The 19,790-nt window shown below is 40.3% G+C and overlaps 1 protein-coding gene across 3 annotated transcripts in view; it reads left to right on the plus strand.

Moving 5' to 3' along the window:
* DMD (dystrophin) overlaps nt 1-19,790 on the plus strand; it is a 2,041,544-nt gene that overhangs the window by 785,224 nt on the left and 1,236,530 nt on the right. For all 3 annotated transcript variants that reach the window (XM_087871305.1, XM_087871306.1, XM_087871307.1), the window contains one exon: nt 11,946-12,187. In XM_087871305.1, coding sequence (XP_087727431.1) covers nt 11,946-12,187 — 242 coding nt within the window. The remainder of the gene's footprint in view (nt 1-11,945; nt 12,188-19,790) is intronic.

A 19,790-nucleotide genomic window follows, 5' to 3' on the forward strand; every position in this document is an offset into this window, starting at 1 on the left:
TAATGGAAGTTTGACAACAGAGTTCAAAATCGAAAAAGGAACAAGACAGGGATGTCCGTTGTCCCCACTTTTATTTATTTTAACACTAGAAGTCTTGCTAAATACAATACGGGACTCTAATATTTTGAAAGGTATAATGATTAGGCAAGAGGATTATAGAATAAAGGCATTTGCAGACGATCTGGTTGTTACCCTATCACAACCAATGGAATCAATAATCCTGATGAAGGACATTATACAAGACTATGGTAAAGTTTCAGGTTTTAGACTGAATCCAAAAAAGACTAAAATGATAGCTAAAAACATGACACAAGATCGTAAACATGAGCTTGAAAGGAGGGCAGGTTTTGAGATTGTACCTGAGGTAAAATATCTAGGAGTTCAGGTTGCAGAATCAAACATGAAATTGTTTCAAAATAATTATGAGGTGTTGTGGCGAGAGGTGCAGAAAGATATGGAGACTTGGAAAAAACTGCAGCTGTCTCTACTTGGAAGAATAGCAGCAGTTAAGATGAACATTTTGCCAAGATTTCTTTTTTTTGTTTCAAATGATTCCGGTGCTTAAAAGTGATAAACAATTGAAAGTCTGGCAAATTGGAGTGAATAAGTTTGTCTGGAACGAGAAAAAGCCGAGAGTGAAATTGAAAATTATGCAAGATGTTCCAGAAAGAGGAGGTCTTAAACCTCCAAACCTACAGTTATATTATGATGCAGCAGCTTTAACTTTAACAAGTGACTGGTTTGGAAGGAAAAAGACTGGAATATTGAATGCGAAAGTTTTGATCTCGAATTTGGATGGCATGCTTACTTATTTTATGATGACAAAGTTGATAAAGTATTTAAAAGTCATATACTTAGAGACTCTTTGATGAGAGTTTGGAAGAAGCACCGATTCAAATGGGATTATAAAATACCGTTATGGCTGGATCTTGGTCATATTTTGTGGAATACAAATATAATGTCACTCGGGGGGGGGGGGTTATACAAAGAGGTTCTTTTTACAGATGCGGGCAGATGGCAGCTGAAGACATTGCAGACACTGTTGGACGAAGGGATTAATTTAACTTGGTTACAATATAATCAATTACAATTGAGATGGAAAGAGGACCAAAAAACTGGTATTATGTTTCATGAGGAAGAATTGGTTAGACATATAAAAGAGAAAGGTCCAATGCATATCAAAAGGCTTTATAATGTTTTGCTAGAAAGGGATTCAGAAACTGAATTAGTTAAAGATTGTATGATTAAGTGGGCACAAAATTTTGAAGAACCAGTGATGTTGGAAACATGGGAAAAAATTTGGGTTCAGAATGTTAAATTTACACAGTCGCAGAACCTGAGGGAAAATTTTTATAAAATGTTTTATAGATGGCATTTAGATCCCAAAAAGTTGTCATGTATGTACCCTAATGTTCAGCCAAAATGTTGGAGATGTTAATGTTTGGATGCTACGTATTATCATGTTTGGTGGACCTGTAGGAAAGTTAAGGCTTTTTGGATAAAAATTTGGTGGGTCATGCAGAATGTTTTGAAGAAAAAAATTCAATTTTCTCCACAATTGTTTTTATTGGGTATAGTTAAGGGTTTTACATCGGGTGAAACAAAACTGATATTGTATATGATAACAGCAGCAAGATTGTTGATAGGTAAATATTGGAAAAATGAAGCTTTGCCCACTATTGAGGAATGGACTTTGAAGATGGCCAGTTTTGCAGAGATGGCGAAGATACTTAAAAGATTGTTCACAAGAGACTTATGAATGGGAATGGAAAAGGTGGATAGAATATGTTCAGAACAAATATCAAACTAGAAAGTATCAAATAGCTTTTATTTGAAAATAATGTATTAGAAATATTTTAATGTAATGAGGGTAAAAAGAAAAACTATAAAGGGGAGGGAGGAGTTCAAGTTTTTACATAAGTTTTATATTAAGGGGGATTTTTTTCTTTGTTTTTTTTTCTCTTTCTTTACCAGATATGAGTATAATATAGGGAAGTCTGGGGGGAGGGGAGGATTAGGGAGGGTTAGGGAGGTTGGGAAGTTTGGGGTGGGTGGTGGGGGGGGGAAAGGGGGTGAAAATGTAATTGTAAAACTTTTGCAATAAAAAAAAAAAAGAAACTGGAAACATCCCAGTGGACAGTTAAATGCTGTTTTCCATTCATCCCCTTCCTTGATCCACACTCTGTAATATGCCTCTCGTAAATCAAGTTTATTGAAGATTTTCCCCTTTCCTAGGTGGGCCAGCATGTCCTTCATGAGTGGTAGGGGGTAGACATTTTCTACGCAAATGGTGTTAAGATTCCTATAATCAACGACCAGACGAAAGGAGCCATCTTTCTTTTCCCGGAACAGTATTTATTTATTTATTTATTTATTTATTTATTTATTTATTCATTCATTCATTCATTCATTCATTCATTCATTCATTCATTCATTCATTCATTCATTCATTTGAATTTTTATACTGCCTTTCTCCCGAAGGACTCAGGGCGGTGTACAGCCAGAATAAGAACACACAAATAGAAAATGTAAAAGCAATATTAAAAATATATTAAACAATATGGCCCATAACTAATTTAAAAACCCATTCTTAAAAAATGATGATTCAAAGTTGAAGAATTGGAATCATGCCAGCCCAGCTTGTTGGAACATGGTGGAAGGTGCGTAGGGCACGGCGGAAGGTGCGTAGGTCCGGGATCCTCCGAATCTCCGGGGGCAATTCGTTCCAGAGGGCAGGTGCCCCATAGAGAAGGCTCTCCCCCTGGGGGTCGCCAGTCAACATTGCCTGACCGACGGCACCTGGAGGAGACCCTCTCTGTGGGAGCGTACTGGCCAGTGGGAGGTTATTGGTAGCAGAAGGCGGTCTCGTAGGTACCCAGGTCATAAGCCATGGAGCGCTCTAAAGATGTTAACCAGCACCTTGAATTGCACCCGGAAGACCACCAGAAGCCGGTGCAGCTCATGCAGGAGAGGTGTTACATGGGAGCACCATGTCGCCCCCACAATCACCTGCGCGGCCGCATTCTGGACCAGTTGGAGCCTCCGGGTGCTCTTCAAGGGGAGCCCCATGTAGAGAGCGTTACAGTAGTCCAGGTGGGAAGTGACGAGGGCATGAGTGACTGTGCACAAGGAGTCCCGATCCAGAAAGGGACGCAACTGGTGGATCAGGCGAACCTGATAAAGGCCCCCCTGGCCACAGCCATCAGGTGTTCTTCCAAAGACAGCCGTGCATCCAGGAGGACACCCAAGTTGTGAACCCTCTCTGTGGGGGCCAAAAACTCATTCCCAATAGTCAGCGATGGAATCAGCTGACTATATCGGGATGCCGGAAGCCACAGCCACTCGGTCTTGGAGGGGTTGAGTCTGAGCCTGTTCCTCCCCATCCAGATCTGCATGGCCTCCAGGCACCGGGACATCATGTCAAGGGCATCATTGGGGTGATCCGGGGTGGAGATTATACAGCCGAGTGTCATCAGCGTACTGGTGGAACCTCATCCCACAACCACGGATGATCTCGCCCAGTGGCTTCACATAAATGTTGAACAGAAGGGGCGAGAGGACCGACCCTTGTGGCACCCCACAAACAAGGTGCCTCGAGGTCAACCTCTGCCCCCCTACCAACATGAACTGCAACCGGTCGGAGAGAAAGGAGGAGAACCACCGCAGCACGGTGCCCCCCACCCCCGCCCCTCCAACCGGCGCAGCATGATACCATGGTCAATGGTATCAAAAGCCGCTGAGTAGTCTAATAGGACCAGGACAGAGGAACAACCCCCGTCCTGCGCCCTCCAGAGATCATCCACCAAAGCAACCAATGCCGTTTCTGTGCTGTACCCGGGCCTGAAACCTGACTGAAACAGATCTAGATAGACAGCTTCATCCAGGTGCTGTGAGAGCTGTCGTGCCACCACACTCTCAACAACCTTCGCCACAAAGCGAAGGTTGGAGACTGGACGATAATTAGCTAAAACAGCTGGGTCCAGGGAAGGCTTCTTGAGGAGGGGCCTCACCACTGCCTCTTTCAAAGCAGAGCGGAAGAAACCCTCACTCAAAGAAGTGTACCGGCGTCGCCACCCTTGGTCTGGCTGGTTGGATAAAGCCCCGTTCTAGGTTTTTGTCAATGAACTTTCGTAATTCCCCCAGTTCTTGAGGGGTCATGGGGTAGATTTTTGGCTTAGAGAGCTTTACCCCAGGGAGTATTTCAATGGTACAGTCCATAGCTCTGTGGGGGGGCAGCACATCCGAGGCCCTTTCACTAAAAGCTTCTTGGAGATCCCAATACTCCTTTGGAATCTTCTCCTCCCCTTCAATGTGGTCTATTGCCACCTCCACCCCTTCGTGTTCTACTCCGTCCTCAAGGGGGGGGGTCTTCCCTCTCTAGTCTCAGGTTTTTAGTGTGAATATGCAAAACTCCCATCTTCCAGTTAACATGCGGGTTCCATCTACGGAGCCAGGGCAGTCCAAGTATGAGGGGCCGTTCTATGCCAGGGGCCACAATAAAACTGAGGGTCTCTATATGATCCCCCAATTGCATCTCAATGGGTTCGGCCCCCCTCCTGCTATCGATCCGTCCAGTTGACAGAACACAATGGGCCTTTTTAACGTTTTTAGCCTCAGGCCCATTTTCTCCACCACTTTCGGGCTGATTATGCATCTGGTGCACCCAGAGTCTAATAGAGCTAGCATCTGCGCATGTGCCCCTGTGGATGGCACACTTATTTCTATGGGAATGAGCATGGGGCCCTCAGTGTGACTCACCAGATCATCGAAGTTGGAGTCGGAGTCTGTCTTGCCGTCGTCCGTGGTGGTCGGAGTTCCCAACTCACCCTGGTTTCGGGGAGCGAACTCCACGACGTCCCCTTTCAGGGTGGTCTTGTGGACTTTTGCGGGTGCTTTGTCAGCCTTCTTAGGCCCCGAGCTGGTAGATTTTGGCACTGGCTTGGAGAAGCACTAAGCGGCCCGGTGACCTTCCTTGCCACACTTGAAGCACGTGAAGGGCTTCGACTTGGGTTTGAACTCCGCTCTCCCCCCGGCCGTCTTTGGCGCCCCTTTGCGGTAGTAGTAGGATGATCCCCTGCATGGCCTCCTTGGAGTCGGCTTCAGGCAAGATTGATCTCCATGTCCTCAGCTACTACGTACCAACTCTGCAAATCTTCAGGGACCCCCTGTGCTCTACAGTCTTTGTAGACGTCTTCATTCAGCCCATCCTTAAAGCTCTCCAGTATTTATTTATTTATTTATTTTATTTATGTAATTTATATGCCGCCCTTCTCCCGTAGGACTCAGGGCGGCTTACAAAAATGACAGAAAATTACATAAACAGTTAAAATCAATTTAAAATTAATTAAAATCAAATTAAAATTATGCAATATTTAGAATCCCCCTACGGATTCAGCCCATATGGCGAAAAAGCCACGTCTTTAATTCGCGGCAGAAGGAGAGGAGGTCCAGGGCTATCCTGAGGCTGGTGGGCAGCTCATTCCAGAGGGTCGGCGCTCCAACAAAGAATGCCCTCCCCCTAGGGGCTGCCAGCTGACACTGTCTGGCTGATGGCACCCTGAGGAAGCCCGCTCTGTGCAAGCACACCGGACGGTGGGAGGAAGGCAGGAGATGATCCTGCAGATACTCCGGGCCTAAGCCATGTAGGGCTTTATAGGTTAGGACCAGAACCTATAATGTAGGGCCGCTTCTGACCACCCTGTCATAAAAGGTTCCAGCTCGCGAAACTCTTGGGTGTATTCTGCCACTGATCTCCCTTCATTTGGAGTCTCACCTTGAGCCCCCATGAACAGGTTGTAGTTTCTCAGGAAGGGGGAGTTGTTATTGTGGAGGACCACCATCCATTCAGTTGCCACTCTCTCTAGAGCATTCGTGCCGCATCTCACTCATGCCGCATCTGATAAGTAGTTCTCCCCCAAATCCTGCATGTGGTTCCACACTTGGGTCAAGAAAAGCCCCAAGGTCTTTGGATTCCCTCCATACTTTTCAGTTAGGGGGGGAATTTTTGGTTTTTTGCGTCTGCGGGGTGGGGCCTGCAAGGCTGGGGGTCCATGGGCTGCTGCATCCCTCGCTTGGGTACCAGAAGCCTGAGATGTTTCTTCCCTAGCTTCCTCTTCCTCTCCCCCACAAGCAGTCTCCTCTGGATCCACTCTGGGGTAGTCTTCTCTCTTCCCCATAGGGAATACATAAGACTCACAGTTTTTCCGGCTTTCTTCCGCATCGCAGAGGAGTTGCATAGCCTGAGCAATCATGAGGCTCTCCTTTTGCTCTTGCAACCACACTGCCTCTCCCTTATGGGGTCTGGAGCTGGTTACTCCTTGGGGGGTCCTCGCCAGGTCCAGCAGCCTCCCTACTCCCCGTGACCATCTGGCTTCCTCTGGCTCCTCTCTCAGCTGAATTTTTTCCATTCACTCTGCGCCTTCTTTTTCTGCTTGAAGTGAAGTCATTGTAGAGCCAGAAGCTCCCATGTGATCTAAATCACTTTCTTGATCAGACATCCTGTGGGCTTCAGCCCCCTCGGTAGTTATCCGGGATGGCTGAGAAAGATTCTGCTTAATGTCAGGTATGCTTCCTTCAAAGTCCAGGAAAGAATGACCCAAACTCCATTTTTTATAGAGAAAGGTACTTTTACTGGAAAATGAAATGATCGCAACCAAGGAAAAGCAGAATCTGAGGCAAAAGCGCGAAAATTACAGATAGAAAGCATTCCCTCCCACTGTCTATCATAAATCCATGAGTCTCCCAGAGGTCAGGTGGGAGCACACATCTGGCAGCGTCATCAATCAGGAATGCCACGACCGTTGACCCGATAGCAGCTTCAAAGATGCAGCCCAGTAGCTTAAGTATCACTTTCGTTTCTCTGTCTCTCCAGCATGCTTCCCCCCTCCATGCCAGCTCCCTCTCCCCCTGTTACCATGGCAGCCAAAGCAGTAAAGGCAGAGGCTGACACCTACTCTCTCTTTGTTCCAATTGGATCTTTAGATCTTGTTCCTTCTCTTAAAGCTCTTTCCTCTTTTGCTTTTTCATCTTTATCCTTCTTTTCATCTTTCTCTTTTGTCACACCTACAGCTCCCAGATCTTCCAACGGTCCACAAAATTGTTGATAGAATAGTTTCGCTTTCTCAATCGAATCAAGTCTGTGTCTTTGTTCTTGCCATGTCACCATAATTCCTTCAGGTATTAAACATCTAAAACTCACTCCTTTGAATATTAAAAATTTCATTAAGAATTGATATTCTCTCCTCAAATCTCTATGTCAACTTGCAAAGCTTTCCACACCAGCTTTCAAGTTGCCATAAGCACGAGGGGGAGAACTGACGAAGCTGCTCGGCTGCCCCAATGGAAAATACATTCCACACATGCCTTGTCAAAGATTGTATCCTAGGTTACTGGGGTCAGCAGAAGGGGTGGGGTTTTTCAGCCCATCAACGTGGTCCATTGGAGAACGTGATTTATGACATACCTAGGGAGGAAGGGAGGAACAGGGTCATAGGGGCCCGCAAATCATGTGGGGGGTTAGAGCTGACTCCATTTGAGTAATTGCCGGAATGGTGCTCCTAATAAATGACTGGATTTCTTTTGAAATTTCGCTTGAGGCTCATTATTTAATTAGGGTGTCTTTTGGAAACTTCACACTCTAACTCTTCTAGGTATTTGTCTTAAAACCACAAGTTCTTTATCTTTATGCTTCAGTGCTGTAATTCTTGTTGCTTGTAATATCTCTGTTTTCATTGCCCTCTTTGTGAATCTTACGTGCACTTCTCTTGGTAGTTTATTCCTTATTGCATATCTAGTATATGTTCTGAACACTTCATCAATCTCACTTAGAATTTTTTCCTTAGATTGTTCCAAGGCTTCAGCCAAAATCTCTGCAATTACCTCTAGTAAATTTTGGAGTCCTTTTTCTTCCTCTATATTTTGAAATCTTAAATAGAATTCAGAGCATTCCATTTCAAACAGGATAATTGTTCTTTCTTGTGATTTGTCTGTTAGAACAATTTTTCTTCTAATTCCTCAACTTTTTTCTCTGTCATTTCTGCTTTTTCTTCTATTTTCTGAATTCTCTCCTCATTTTCCCCCATTATTTCTTTCATTTCTTTTAATTCCTGTTTTATATCATCATGAAGCAATTGCATAAAATTTCGTAGTTCCATCATCTCTGAAGTTTTCTGTGCTTCTGCTGCTGAGGGACTTGATACTGGATGCAGATGAGCTGTAAATTTCTTCATTTCCACTATCCCCAGATAATTTATAATCCACTTGTGATTTAGTTATGATTCAAATATCTAATTCAACCGATCGTTAAATTAGCAAAAATAGAATTAAATAAAAAAGAAGGAATCTCAAGCAATTCCCACCCTCCAAAAATTTAAAAACTCCAAAACTTGCATGTAAAAAAAGAAAAAAAAAGAAAACAGGTGTGGGGGGAGAGAAAATAGCAAAAAATAATTTAAAAAAGAGAAGAAAAAGAAAAATTAATCTCAAAAAGAATATAAATTTAAGATAAAAATCAAAAATAGAAATCCAAGGGAAAATCAATTTAGCAGAGAGGAAGAGAGAAAAAAATAAATTAAAGAAATTTCTTCTGACTCTTCGAGTCTTAATCCAAAGGAAAACAATATTTAAAAATCCAGTTCCATTAAGTTCAGTAAAAAGGCCTCTAATATAACAAAAAGAGAGGGGAAAAAATAAATCTCAAGGCTTTTTTTTTTTTTTAGTTCTCAAAACAAAGTTAATCAGGGCGACTTCCGTTGGCACCGCTGGCATCGCAGATGGTCTTTTCAGACCGCCAGCCCCACGATTCTGTTGGAGCCGTCCTGACAGCGCTAATCAGCTGTCAGATGACTCGAAAACCTCTCCTTCAGGAGGAGAAGGAGAGGAGAGCCAGTGGGCGAGGGTAGAGCTCCCCGGGAGCCCCTGGAGCAATTCCAGGGGCTTGGAGGATGAGAGCTCCCTATTCAGCCCACTGAAGCTCCGGATCCGTGGCGACTCTGTTTTAAACAGAGCTAGACGCCGGCGACCAACTCTGCTGTCAACAAGGAGATTAATTGATTCCAAAAGCAGGCAGAACGGAAGCAGGAGAACAAGCCTTTGCAAGTATGTTGCTTAACTCCTGGGATACATTGTTTCTACTTGATTTTGCTGAGCTGAAGGAGGAATGGCGTCTTCATTATGGCTGGACTGAAAGTGAAAGCTAAGTGCTTGTTAATAGATTTGTGCTTAGAGACTGGACTTAAGCTGCTGGGATTTGAGAGCTGGGTGTAGAAAAGACTATCTTGCTTGATAAACTACAAATAAATTGAGAAAGTTGCTCAAGAGATGTTTTGGCTTTGAAAAGAAAAATTTTCTTAAAATAATATGGCTTCCAAGCAAGGCGTTTCTGAAAGTTGTGGAAGCTCTTTAATGGCGTCAGAAATGACACAGAGAACTGATTCACAGAGCCAAGAGGATTTTTTCAGAAACCTTACAGAATTTATAAAGGAAGCCATGAATAATCAAATGGCAATTATTAATAACTTTACAGCAATCATAGAACGAAAATTTATAGAGCTGGTGGAGGATTTAAAAGCAAATGAGGATGTTTCTGAAGGAAAGCACAATGACAATGAAGGAGACATTTTGATTAAAACAGAGAAGCTGGATTTGGCTGATTCTCAAGGATCTTCAAACTCTTTTTCTGCCCTTGTGGAATTAACTGACAGAACTCTTCAAAAATATAATTTGGAGCAGAAAGAAGAAGAAACTGATCAGCCCTACCAGGTTTCGGAAGATTTGGCAGAGGCTTTCACACAATTAATTGAAATGCAACAACTGGACTTTTTTTTGCAAACTCATCGAGTTAACTCTTCGTTCTGTGGACTGACTGATTATATAAGCAAGAAGAATCGATATGGGGGCTCCAAATCAGAGGAAATGATTCCAAGAAAGGGGCAAGTTTTAAAGATACATCAACCCCCAGTTGAAAATCAAAACCTCCTTAAAATAAAAGCAAGAGGGAGGAAGAAAGATTGGAAAAAATATAGAAAGAAAGGAAGAAGGGAAGATTAATTTTCTTTGGTTTAATAATTGATGTATTAATGACTAATTACAATAATTAAGTAAATGAATTAAGAATTCAATTAATGATTAATTAAGGTTTAAGAAAAAATATCTGAATCTTGAGAATAAAAGTAGGAGGGAGAGTAAAATGATTAAGAAAATGAACTAAGAATTTCTTACAGATGTATTATGAGAACTCTAGGCTTTGAATGATCTATTAGTGTTTGTTAATGTTTTTAAAAAACTCTTAGGCCTAAAGGATTATATGTTATTTTGAGTTTAAAGGGAGGTTGATGAATAATTTCTAGAAGGGGAGTTAAGGGGTCTAGGGAATTATAGTCTTGCATTAATTTAGCATATTTTAGCATATGTTTGATAAAACTTATACCCTGTTTTTCTTCTGGGAAGTCGGGGGAGGGGGGTGGGAAGGGGGTGGAAGGGGGGGTTATAAATGTTTAAATATACAAGTGAAAATGTTATCTGTTTGATTATAAAAAATAACAAAAACCTTTTATTAAAAAAAACAAAAAACAAAGTTAATCAGTCCAGAAAAAAAGAAAAATAAAAAGCTGCAGTCCACAAAGCCAAGGGGAAAAAAAATTCAAAGCAGATTTCAAGTCTAATCCTCACTCTTCACAGCTGTTCTGTTATCTTCTAGCCAAAATGTCAAGGTCACTTATTTATTGAATTTTTTCCAAAATATATATCTTTTTTCTTCTGCCACTAGCTGGCACTGCAGGCTAGTTTTTAAACTCAGCTCAGTATTTCACTTCTTTAAAGTTTTTTCAAAGTATCCTTTAAACAATCAGCATCTGTAACAATCAGTTCAAAAGAAATGTATATGCTATTCAGTTCATTCAAAGTCTTAATGTCCAATTATTTTTAAAATCCCCAAATCATCTTCTTTTTTCAATAAAAATTTGGTAAAAATTTAATAGGCTTCCAGTCGCATTTTCCTTGCCACCAAATTATCGGATGTGGGTGCGAATACATACCCGCTCCCACTCCTCGTTCTCAGCCAATCTTCTCCACCCTATAGATCTTCCAGGGGGGTTAAAGAGTAACTTTCAAAAAAACAGATAAAATTAGATCAAATCTCACCTCGATGTCACAGGCTGTCTCTGTACTTCCTTTTTTGTTGCGGCCGCCCTGGCTTTTTAGTGACTTCTAGGTTGCTTTCCTCATTATCCGATTTGGGGAGCTTCTTCTGGTCTCTCCAGGGAGTTTGCAATCTCCCTGTGTTGACCGGTACATGCTCCTCTTGTTTGTCATCCCTACAGGATGACTTAGGTCACAGAGGAACCTCAGATAGCAGGGATATCCATGATTCTTTGAGAGCCCCCAAAAAGTCCATCATACCGCCGCGATGCTGGTCCCGCCTCCCGAACATTCCTTCTGTTACAAGTCATTTATTGTTCTCTGTTGGGATCCCATGATCTGGAATGGTTTGTGTTTGAATGCATGAGATTTTTGTTGAGTCTGCTTCCTATTTGTTATTCTGTCTCTGAGTCATTTGATTAGCAGTTTGTAAGTATAAATGTGTTAATCATATTTTAATTTATATGATATGTTAAATTTTAAAATAGGCTGAACTACCTTTCCATAGATAATATATGAAATGGTATGGCCTTATTTTACAGTTTCCTCCTAAGTGTGTGAATGCTTGCTTCATGTACTAACATGCATAGATGCTCTGTGTGTGCATGTGCGTATGTATGTGTAGATATGTGTGTGTGGGTAGTGTGTGTGTGTGTGTATTTTGTATATGTGTGTATATACTCAAGATCATTTTTATAAATCCTCTGATTCAAATAAAGAGTTATTAAATGTCTTTCTTTAAATTACTTTTCTGAATCCACAATAAACTAAAAATAAATGTGCTCAACTCTTTCCTTTCTTTTTTTTAGATGGGCTTAATGCTGACAACATAAAACAGGCTTCAGGACAGTTGAACAGCCGGTGGATTGAGTTCTGTCAGTTACTGAGTGAAAGACTGGCATGGTTGGAGTACCAAAACAACATCATTGCCTTCTACTCTAAGCTGCAGCAATTGGAGCAGACAGTAATTACTGTTGAAAATTGGATGAAAGCACAGCTCTTACCAGCAGCAGATCCTGATGCAGTGAAAACACAGTTAGATAGGTGCAAGGTTAGAAATTCTGTCCTAATCTTTGTGGTAATCTGTTGCACATGTTTCATTTATTCGGGTCCATGTTCTTCATAAAAACATCTATGGTATTCAGTTATGTTGATAATCTTATAAAAGAGAGAAAAAGGTATACAAGCTTGTTCACATATGAAACTGCCAAGATACAAATGTTTGAAGAATGTGTTGATCATTGCCAGGAACTATACATGTTACCAGTGGTAGGATTCTGCCGGTTCTAGGCGGTTCGGCCGAACCGTTTGTTAAATTGCTGGCTCGCCCCGCCCCTTGCCCTGCCCTCCGCACCACTATTTATTGCCAATAAATAGTGGTGGGTGAGGGGCTGGTGAGTCAGCAATTTAACAAACGGTTCGGTGTTCTTTTGTAATTTTATTGGCCCGCGGAGCTTCAGCATAGGCTAATTAGCCCGTTGATTAGATCGGCCTCCCGACTCTCAGCTGATTTGCTCTCAGCTGTTTTGCTCAGGGCTCTGCTGTTTGTTTGATTGCTGGAGCAGTTTTTTTTTCCCCTAGCTATGCTGAAAAACGAAACTGAAAGTAAAGCAGGCTGTTGACTTTGCTGTTGCTGCAACGTTGGAAAATTAGGCAGGCAGATTTCTTTTCTTTTTCCTCACCAAAAAAGGTAGATGCAAACTACCTTTAATGAAAAGGTAGTTTTCCCTAAAGAGGTAGTTCCTCTTTAGGGAAAAAGAGGAGAGTTCAAGATTTTAAAACACAAAAGAAAAAAAGCTCTATTTAACTAGGGAATTGTAATAATTGAGATACTATTAATTGTATATTGTGTTGAAAGCAGAAATGGTTAAGTTGTGGTTTGGAGGAATATATGGGGGAAATTATTTGGTTTATTATTATTGGTAAATATAATTAATTGATTTGTAAGAAATTGGATTGCATGTAAATAATTGGAATATTCATGTTCATATTGATTAATATACAAAAAAGATAGTTATATAACTAATTGATTTATATTAAAATGTTGAATTTATATTAAACAACTGTAATATTACATAATTAACCAATGTGAGGATGGATATAAAAATAGATGACAATGGGAAGGGGTATAATATAGAATAGAAGGGAACAACTGAATTTGATTAACATTAGAGATGAGGATGAAGGGTAATATTGGTTTTTTTAAAAAAATAGATAAGGAATAAATATGGCAAAAAGGAAATTTAGAAATTGTAAATTTAATTGAAATGACTAAACACTGTTTAAATTTGTGAACCGGCCAAATACTCTGTTCAAAGAAAATACATTGTATGTTTGTATGTGTGTTTCTAATTACTGCTATTTATTCATATTTGTTCTCTTTTATTCTTTAAAGTTTAACAATTCATTCTTTATCTTAATATCTTTATATTTGTTTGGGGTTGCCTTTCTTCCATTTCATCTTTTTTACTGTACAGCAATCTTTCTCCTCAAACCTACCACCTCTCTCTTTTCTTTCCTTCTTATTTTCTCCCCCCCCGCTTCTTCTCATCCCTACTTCCTCTTCCTTTCTCCTTCTCCTCCTCTCTTCCTCCCTCTCTTACCCTCACTCCTACTCTAATTTCCCTTCCCTTCCTTCCTCCCTTCTCTTCCTTCCCTTTCTCTCCTTCTTTCTTCCATCTCTCTTCTCCTTCCTTCATCCCTCTCTATTGCTGTATCCTTTTGTGCATATGGACTAGTCAGAAGGCTGAAAAAGTTATTTTTGACCGGTCCTCGCACTTTTGACCAGTCCTCGCACTTATGACTGTCCTCACATTTTACGTTTTGTGCCCTATTTTGTCACCGTGGTGAAGAGAAGTAGTGGTGAAATGACTGACATGGTTGTTAAGAATGCCGCAATGGGCATAAATGTGAGGATGGTCATAAGTGCAAGGACCAGTCAGAAATGACTTTTTTCAGCCCTCTGAATAGTCCCTATGCACATAGCCATGCCCACACGGTCACATGACCAGCTAGCCACACCCACCCAGTCACATGACCACCAAGCCACACCCCCAACTAAGCCACGCCCACAGAACCAGTTGTTAAAAAATTGAATCCCACCACTGCATGTTACACATAAGTAACTGAAGCACATTTGAAAGTACTAGATGGGAATTAGTATAATAGCCTACATGGAATACATGGAAACATTTCTGTTGTACATGCAAAATCAAATGAAAGGCAAAAAGGAAAGTTGTGGTTATGAATTTTCTTATAGTGTTTAAATTGTCATAAAAATTTTTATAGACAAGTTTTATTTAAAAAATGTTTTTCATCATACATATTTTATGAACAGAGCATTGACCAGGTCACATTTTATACATTATCAAAATAATCGTTATAATATATCTTAATCTTCCCATTTTCCCCCAGTATTTATCTCTTTTGGATATCCTTTATCACAAATTTATCATTTTTCTCCATATCTTCTTATTTCAACTTCTGCCATATTATTTTCTTTCCATTATTTTTTATGCTTCCTCTCAGTTACAATTACTCCAGTTGTTTACATTGTTTCTTCATTTCCGGAAGTGTCTCTCTAATTCCTTCTACCCAATCATTAACAATAAAATATTCATCTTAATTTACATTGTTATCAAAATTAATAATATCCTTAGATTACTTATTTTCACTTTTCCATCTGCTGTGGTTTATCACAAACACGTTCTATTCCTTCTTCTTTGCAAAAATAGTCACTTTCATGATTTCAACATTGTTATTCTCTTTACAATTGACATTTTAAATGTCCATTTTATTTATTTATTTATTTATTTATTTATTTATTTATTTATTTATTTATTTATTTATTTATTTATTTATTTATTTATTTATTTATTTATTTATCAAATTTCTATACCACCCTACTCCCGAAGGACTCAGGTGAACAGCCAAGATAAAATATAGATAATAGAAATATTTAAAAAAATCCCTTAAAATTATTAAATATTTTGGCCAAAACACAGATTAAAACACCCAATTTATAAAATCACACGAATTAAAAATTTAAAAGAGGAGAGTTAGGCCAGGCCAGCCTGCTGAAATAAAAAAGTTTTGAGAGCACGACGAAACGTGCACAGGTCCGGGATCCTCCGTATCTCTGGGGGGAGCTCGTTCCAGATGGTAGGTGCCCCCACAGAGAAGGCTCTCCCCCTGGGGGCCGCCAGTCAACACTGTTTGGCCAACAGCACCCTGAGAAGCCCCTCTCTATGGGAGCGTACTGGTCGGTGAGAGGCTATTGGTAGCAGAAGGCGGTCTTGTAAATACCCCGGTCCGATGCCATGGAGCACTCTAAAGGTGGTAACCAAAACCTTGAAGCGCACCTGGAAGACCACCGGGAGCCAGTGCAGCTCACGAGGAGGGGGGGTCACATGGGAGCGCCACATCGTTCCCATAACCACCCGCGCGGCCGCATTCTGGACCAGCTGGAGCCTCCGGGTGCTCCTCAAGGGGAGCCCCATGTAGAGAGCATTGCAGTAGTCCAGGCGGGAAGTAACGAGAGCATCCAATCCAGAAAGGGACGCAACTGGCGAATCAGGCGGACCTGATAAAAAGTCCCCCTGGCCACGGCCGTCATATGCTCTTCCAAAGACAGCCGTGAGTCCAGGAGGACACCCAAGTTGCGAACCCTCTCCATGGGGGCCAATGACTCGCCCCCAATAGTCAGTGATGGCACCAACTGACTATATTGGGATGTCGGAAACCACAGCCACTCGGTCTTGGATGGGTTGAGCCTGAGTCTGTTTCTCCCCATCCAGATCCGCACGGCCTCCAGGCACCGGGACATCACTTCAAGGGCATTATTGGGGTGGTCCAGGGTGGAGATGTACAGCTGAGTATTGTCAGCGTATTGATGGTACTTCACCCCGAAACCACGGATGATCTCACCCAGCGGCTTCACATAAATGTTGAACAGAAGGGGCGAGAGGACTGACCCTTGTGGCACCTCACATACAAGGGGCCTTGGGGTCGACCTCTGCCCCCCTGTCAACACGGACTTTAATTTACATTGATATCAAAATTAATAATATTGTCAAATTGCTTATTTTCACATTTCTATCTATTAAGATTTAGTGTAGACAAACTCTGTTCATTCACCTTTATCATATATTCACTTATAATCATTTTCCGCCATATCATATTTTTTCAATTTCTACCATATTATTCTTACATATTTCTTTATCATTTCATTTTCAATGCTTTCTTCTAGCTAACATCACAATATATCCTATAATTCTTCTCTCTTACCACTACTATAACAATTAAAATTCCATTCTAATTTTAAAAACTATCAAAAATATTATTATTATATTGTCTACTTTCCCATTCCCATTTATTAATCTATCTCATATATATTTGTCAATTTTTATCCCAACATCTTTAACCATCATCTCTAAATCTTTTTAGCATCCCCTTTTCTAATAATTTTTTGATGACCCTTTATCTCGCTCTAACTTCTCAATTCTCTTATTTTATATATATATGTTACATTTCATCTTCTGTCTTCCTTTTATTTTTTGTTGTTGTATTATTTGAGCATTCCTCACCAATTCCCTTGTCTCTTCCAGATTTTCCCCTTCTTTCCTTTTGCCTGTTTCTTTTTTAGGGGGAATTTCCCCTCTTTCCTCTCTGCTCTTTTTACATTCCCAACCATTTCTATAATGCTCTCTATCTGATTTCTATTTTTTAACATTTTCTCTTCAACATTGTTAATTTCTTGTTTCTCATTTAAATTTCCCTCTTCCAACTTCTCTTCATTTTCTTTTTCTGTATATTTAAATGAATTTTCCATTTCTTTTTTGCCTATTAAAGATTCACACATACTTTTAAACATCAAAAGTAACTCTTCATATACCTGCAACTCCATTTTATGACAATTTTAAAAGGTTAGTAATACCTCCCCAATTACATCTCTATGCACTTAGCCAGAATTTTAAGTCAATATAGTTTGTATCTCTTCTTTTCTTCTTTTCTTCTTCAATTATTCCTTTGTTCTTTAAAGTTAAAATGTTCTTCTCAATTATTAAATATTGTCCAAATTCAGCAACAATCAAATCCAATTATAAAGCTATCTTCCAGAAGAGAAGATAGAAATAAAATAACCACCCAGATGTAAAACACGGTCACTCCTTCAATATTTTCACAGTGTCCAAATTATCTTCTTCTATACCAGCGGTTCTCAACCTGGGGGTCGCGACCCCTTTGGGGGTCAAACGGCCATTTCACAGGGGTCGCCAAAGCCCTCTCTCACCCCCCCCATGCCTTCACTCACCCTCACCCTCTGCCTCTGTTGGATCACCGTTCTCTTACCCCGCCCACTCCCAATCTATTGCTGCCTCCTGAGTCCCAGCTGATGGCTAGAGCGAAACAAACCGTTTAAATTCTTGCCGTGGGGCTTCAAAGGGCCGCCCTACAGCTGATCAGTGTTAAAAGAAAACAAATGAGAAGACCGGTGCCTGCAAAAATAGAAAAAAACAGCCCCTTTCAGCTTCAGCATAGGTTAATTACTATAAGTTGATTTGATCAGCCTCCGGACTCTCAGCTGATTTGTTCTCAGCTGTTTTGCGGAGGGCTCTGTTGCTAGCTGCAAAGAGAGGAGCAGGTTTTTTCCCCCCTAGCAGTGCTGAAAACTCGAAACTGAAAGTAAAGCAGGGTCTTTGCTGCAATGTGACAAAATGAGGCAGAGAGAGATTTCTTTTTCTTTTTCCTCACCAAAAAAGTAGGTGCAAAACTGCAAACAATGGGAAATTTAGGGCAAAAGAGGAGGTTCAATATTTTAAAATACAAAAGAAAAAAAGCTCTATTTAACTAGGGAATTGTAATAATTGAGATACTATTAATTGTATATTGTGTTGAAAGCAGAAATGGTTAAGTTGTGGTTTGGAGGAATATATGGGGGAAATTATTTGGTTTATTATTATTATTGGTAAATATAATTAATTGATTTGTAAGAAATTGGATTGCAAGGAAATAATTGGAATAGTCATGTTCATATTGATTGATATACAAAAAAGTTAGTTATATAACTAATTGATTTTTATTAAAATGTTGAATTTGTATTAAACAACTGTATTACATAATTAATCAATGTGAGGATGGATATAAAAATAGATGACAATGGGAAGGGATATAATATAGAATAGAAGGGAAAAATTGAATTTGATTAAGATTAGAGATGAGGATGAAGGGTAATATTGGCTTTTTAAAAAAATAGATGAGGAATAAATATGGCAAAAAGGAAATATAGAAATTGTAAATTTAATTGAAATGACTAAACACTGGTTAAATTTGTGAACCAGCCAAATACTCTGTTCAAAGAAAATACATTGTATGTTTGTATGTGTGTTTCTAATTACTGCTATTTATTCATATTTGTTCTCTTTTATTCTTTAAAGTTTAACCATTCATTCTTTATCTTAATATCTTTATATTTGTTTGGGGTTGGTTTTCTTCCCTTTCATCTTTTTTATTGTACAGCAATCTTTCTCCTCAAACCTACCACCTCTCTCTTTTCTTTCCTTCTTACTTTCTCTTCCCTCCCCCTCTTCTTCTCCTTCCTCCTTCCTCTTCCTTTCTCCTTCTCTTCCTCTATTCCTCCCTCTCTTACCCTCACTCCTACTCTAATTTCCCTTCCCTTCCTTCATCCCTCTCTATTGCTGTATCCTTTTATGCATATGGACTACTCAGAGGGCTGAAAAAGTTATTTTTGACTGGTCCTCGCACTTTTGACCAGTCCTCGAACTTACGACTGTCCTCACATTTTACGTTTTTGCCCTATCTTGTCACCATGGTGAAGAGAAGCAGTTGTGAAATGAGTGACATGGTTGTTAAGAATGCTGCACGGGCATAAATGTGAGGATGGTCATAAGTGTGAGGACCAGTCAAAAGTGCGAGGATCTGTCAGAAATGACTTTTTTCAGCCCTCTGAGTAGTCCCTATACACATAGCCATGGCCACCTGGTCACATGACCAGCTAGCCACGCCCACCCAGTCACATGACCTCCAAGCCACGCCCACAGAACTGATAGTAAAAAATTTTAGAACCCACCCCTGGTTGGGGGTCACCACAACATGAGGAACTGTATTAATGGGTCGCGGCATTAGGAAGGTTGAGAACCACTGTTCTATACGGCCAAAGTCGAAATTTCAAGCTGCTACTTCTTCTGTTTTGACTATTTGAATAGAATGTTACAGTACTTTTTCTTTCCTCCAGCAGATGGCACTCTCCATTTCTACTCCATTACAAAGCAGGCTATTTTATCCAATTGTTTGTCAAAATATCCAATGATTTTTAAAAGTTCTCTTATTATTTTCTTCTGAAAATCATTTTTTTCTTTTTAAAATCTTTTGCTTTTCCCAATTTTTCAAATCCAAGATTTTCTCTTAGATTCTTTATATTACAGTCCATGCCTTCTCTTTGTTCCGCATGTATGTTTTTTCCCCAAATACCAAGTAGCTGCTAGTCAAAGCTCAGAAATTCTTTTAAAACTTCAATTTCAATTTTTCTTAGTATAAATTGACATTTATCTCACCCAGTTCTAGCACTCCATCGAATCACCACTCCTGCACAATTCTTTGGTTTGGTTGTCCCAGATTCAAGGTGGTCACCATAAGAT

Source organism: Pantherophis guttatus, chromosome 5 (genome assembly GCF_059756535.1).
Source record: "Pantherophis guttatus breed Tessera chromosome 5, ASM5975653v1, whole genome shotgun sequence".
Taxonomy (NCBI): domain Eukaryota; kingdom Metazoa; phylum Chordata; class Lepidosauria; order Squamata; family Colubridae; genus Pantherophis; species Pantherophis guttatus.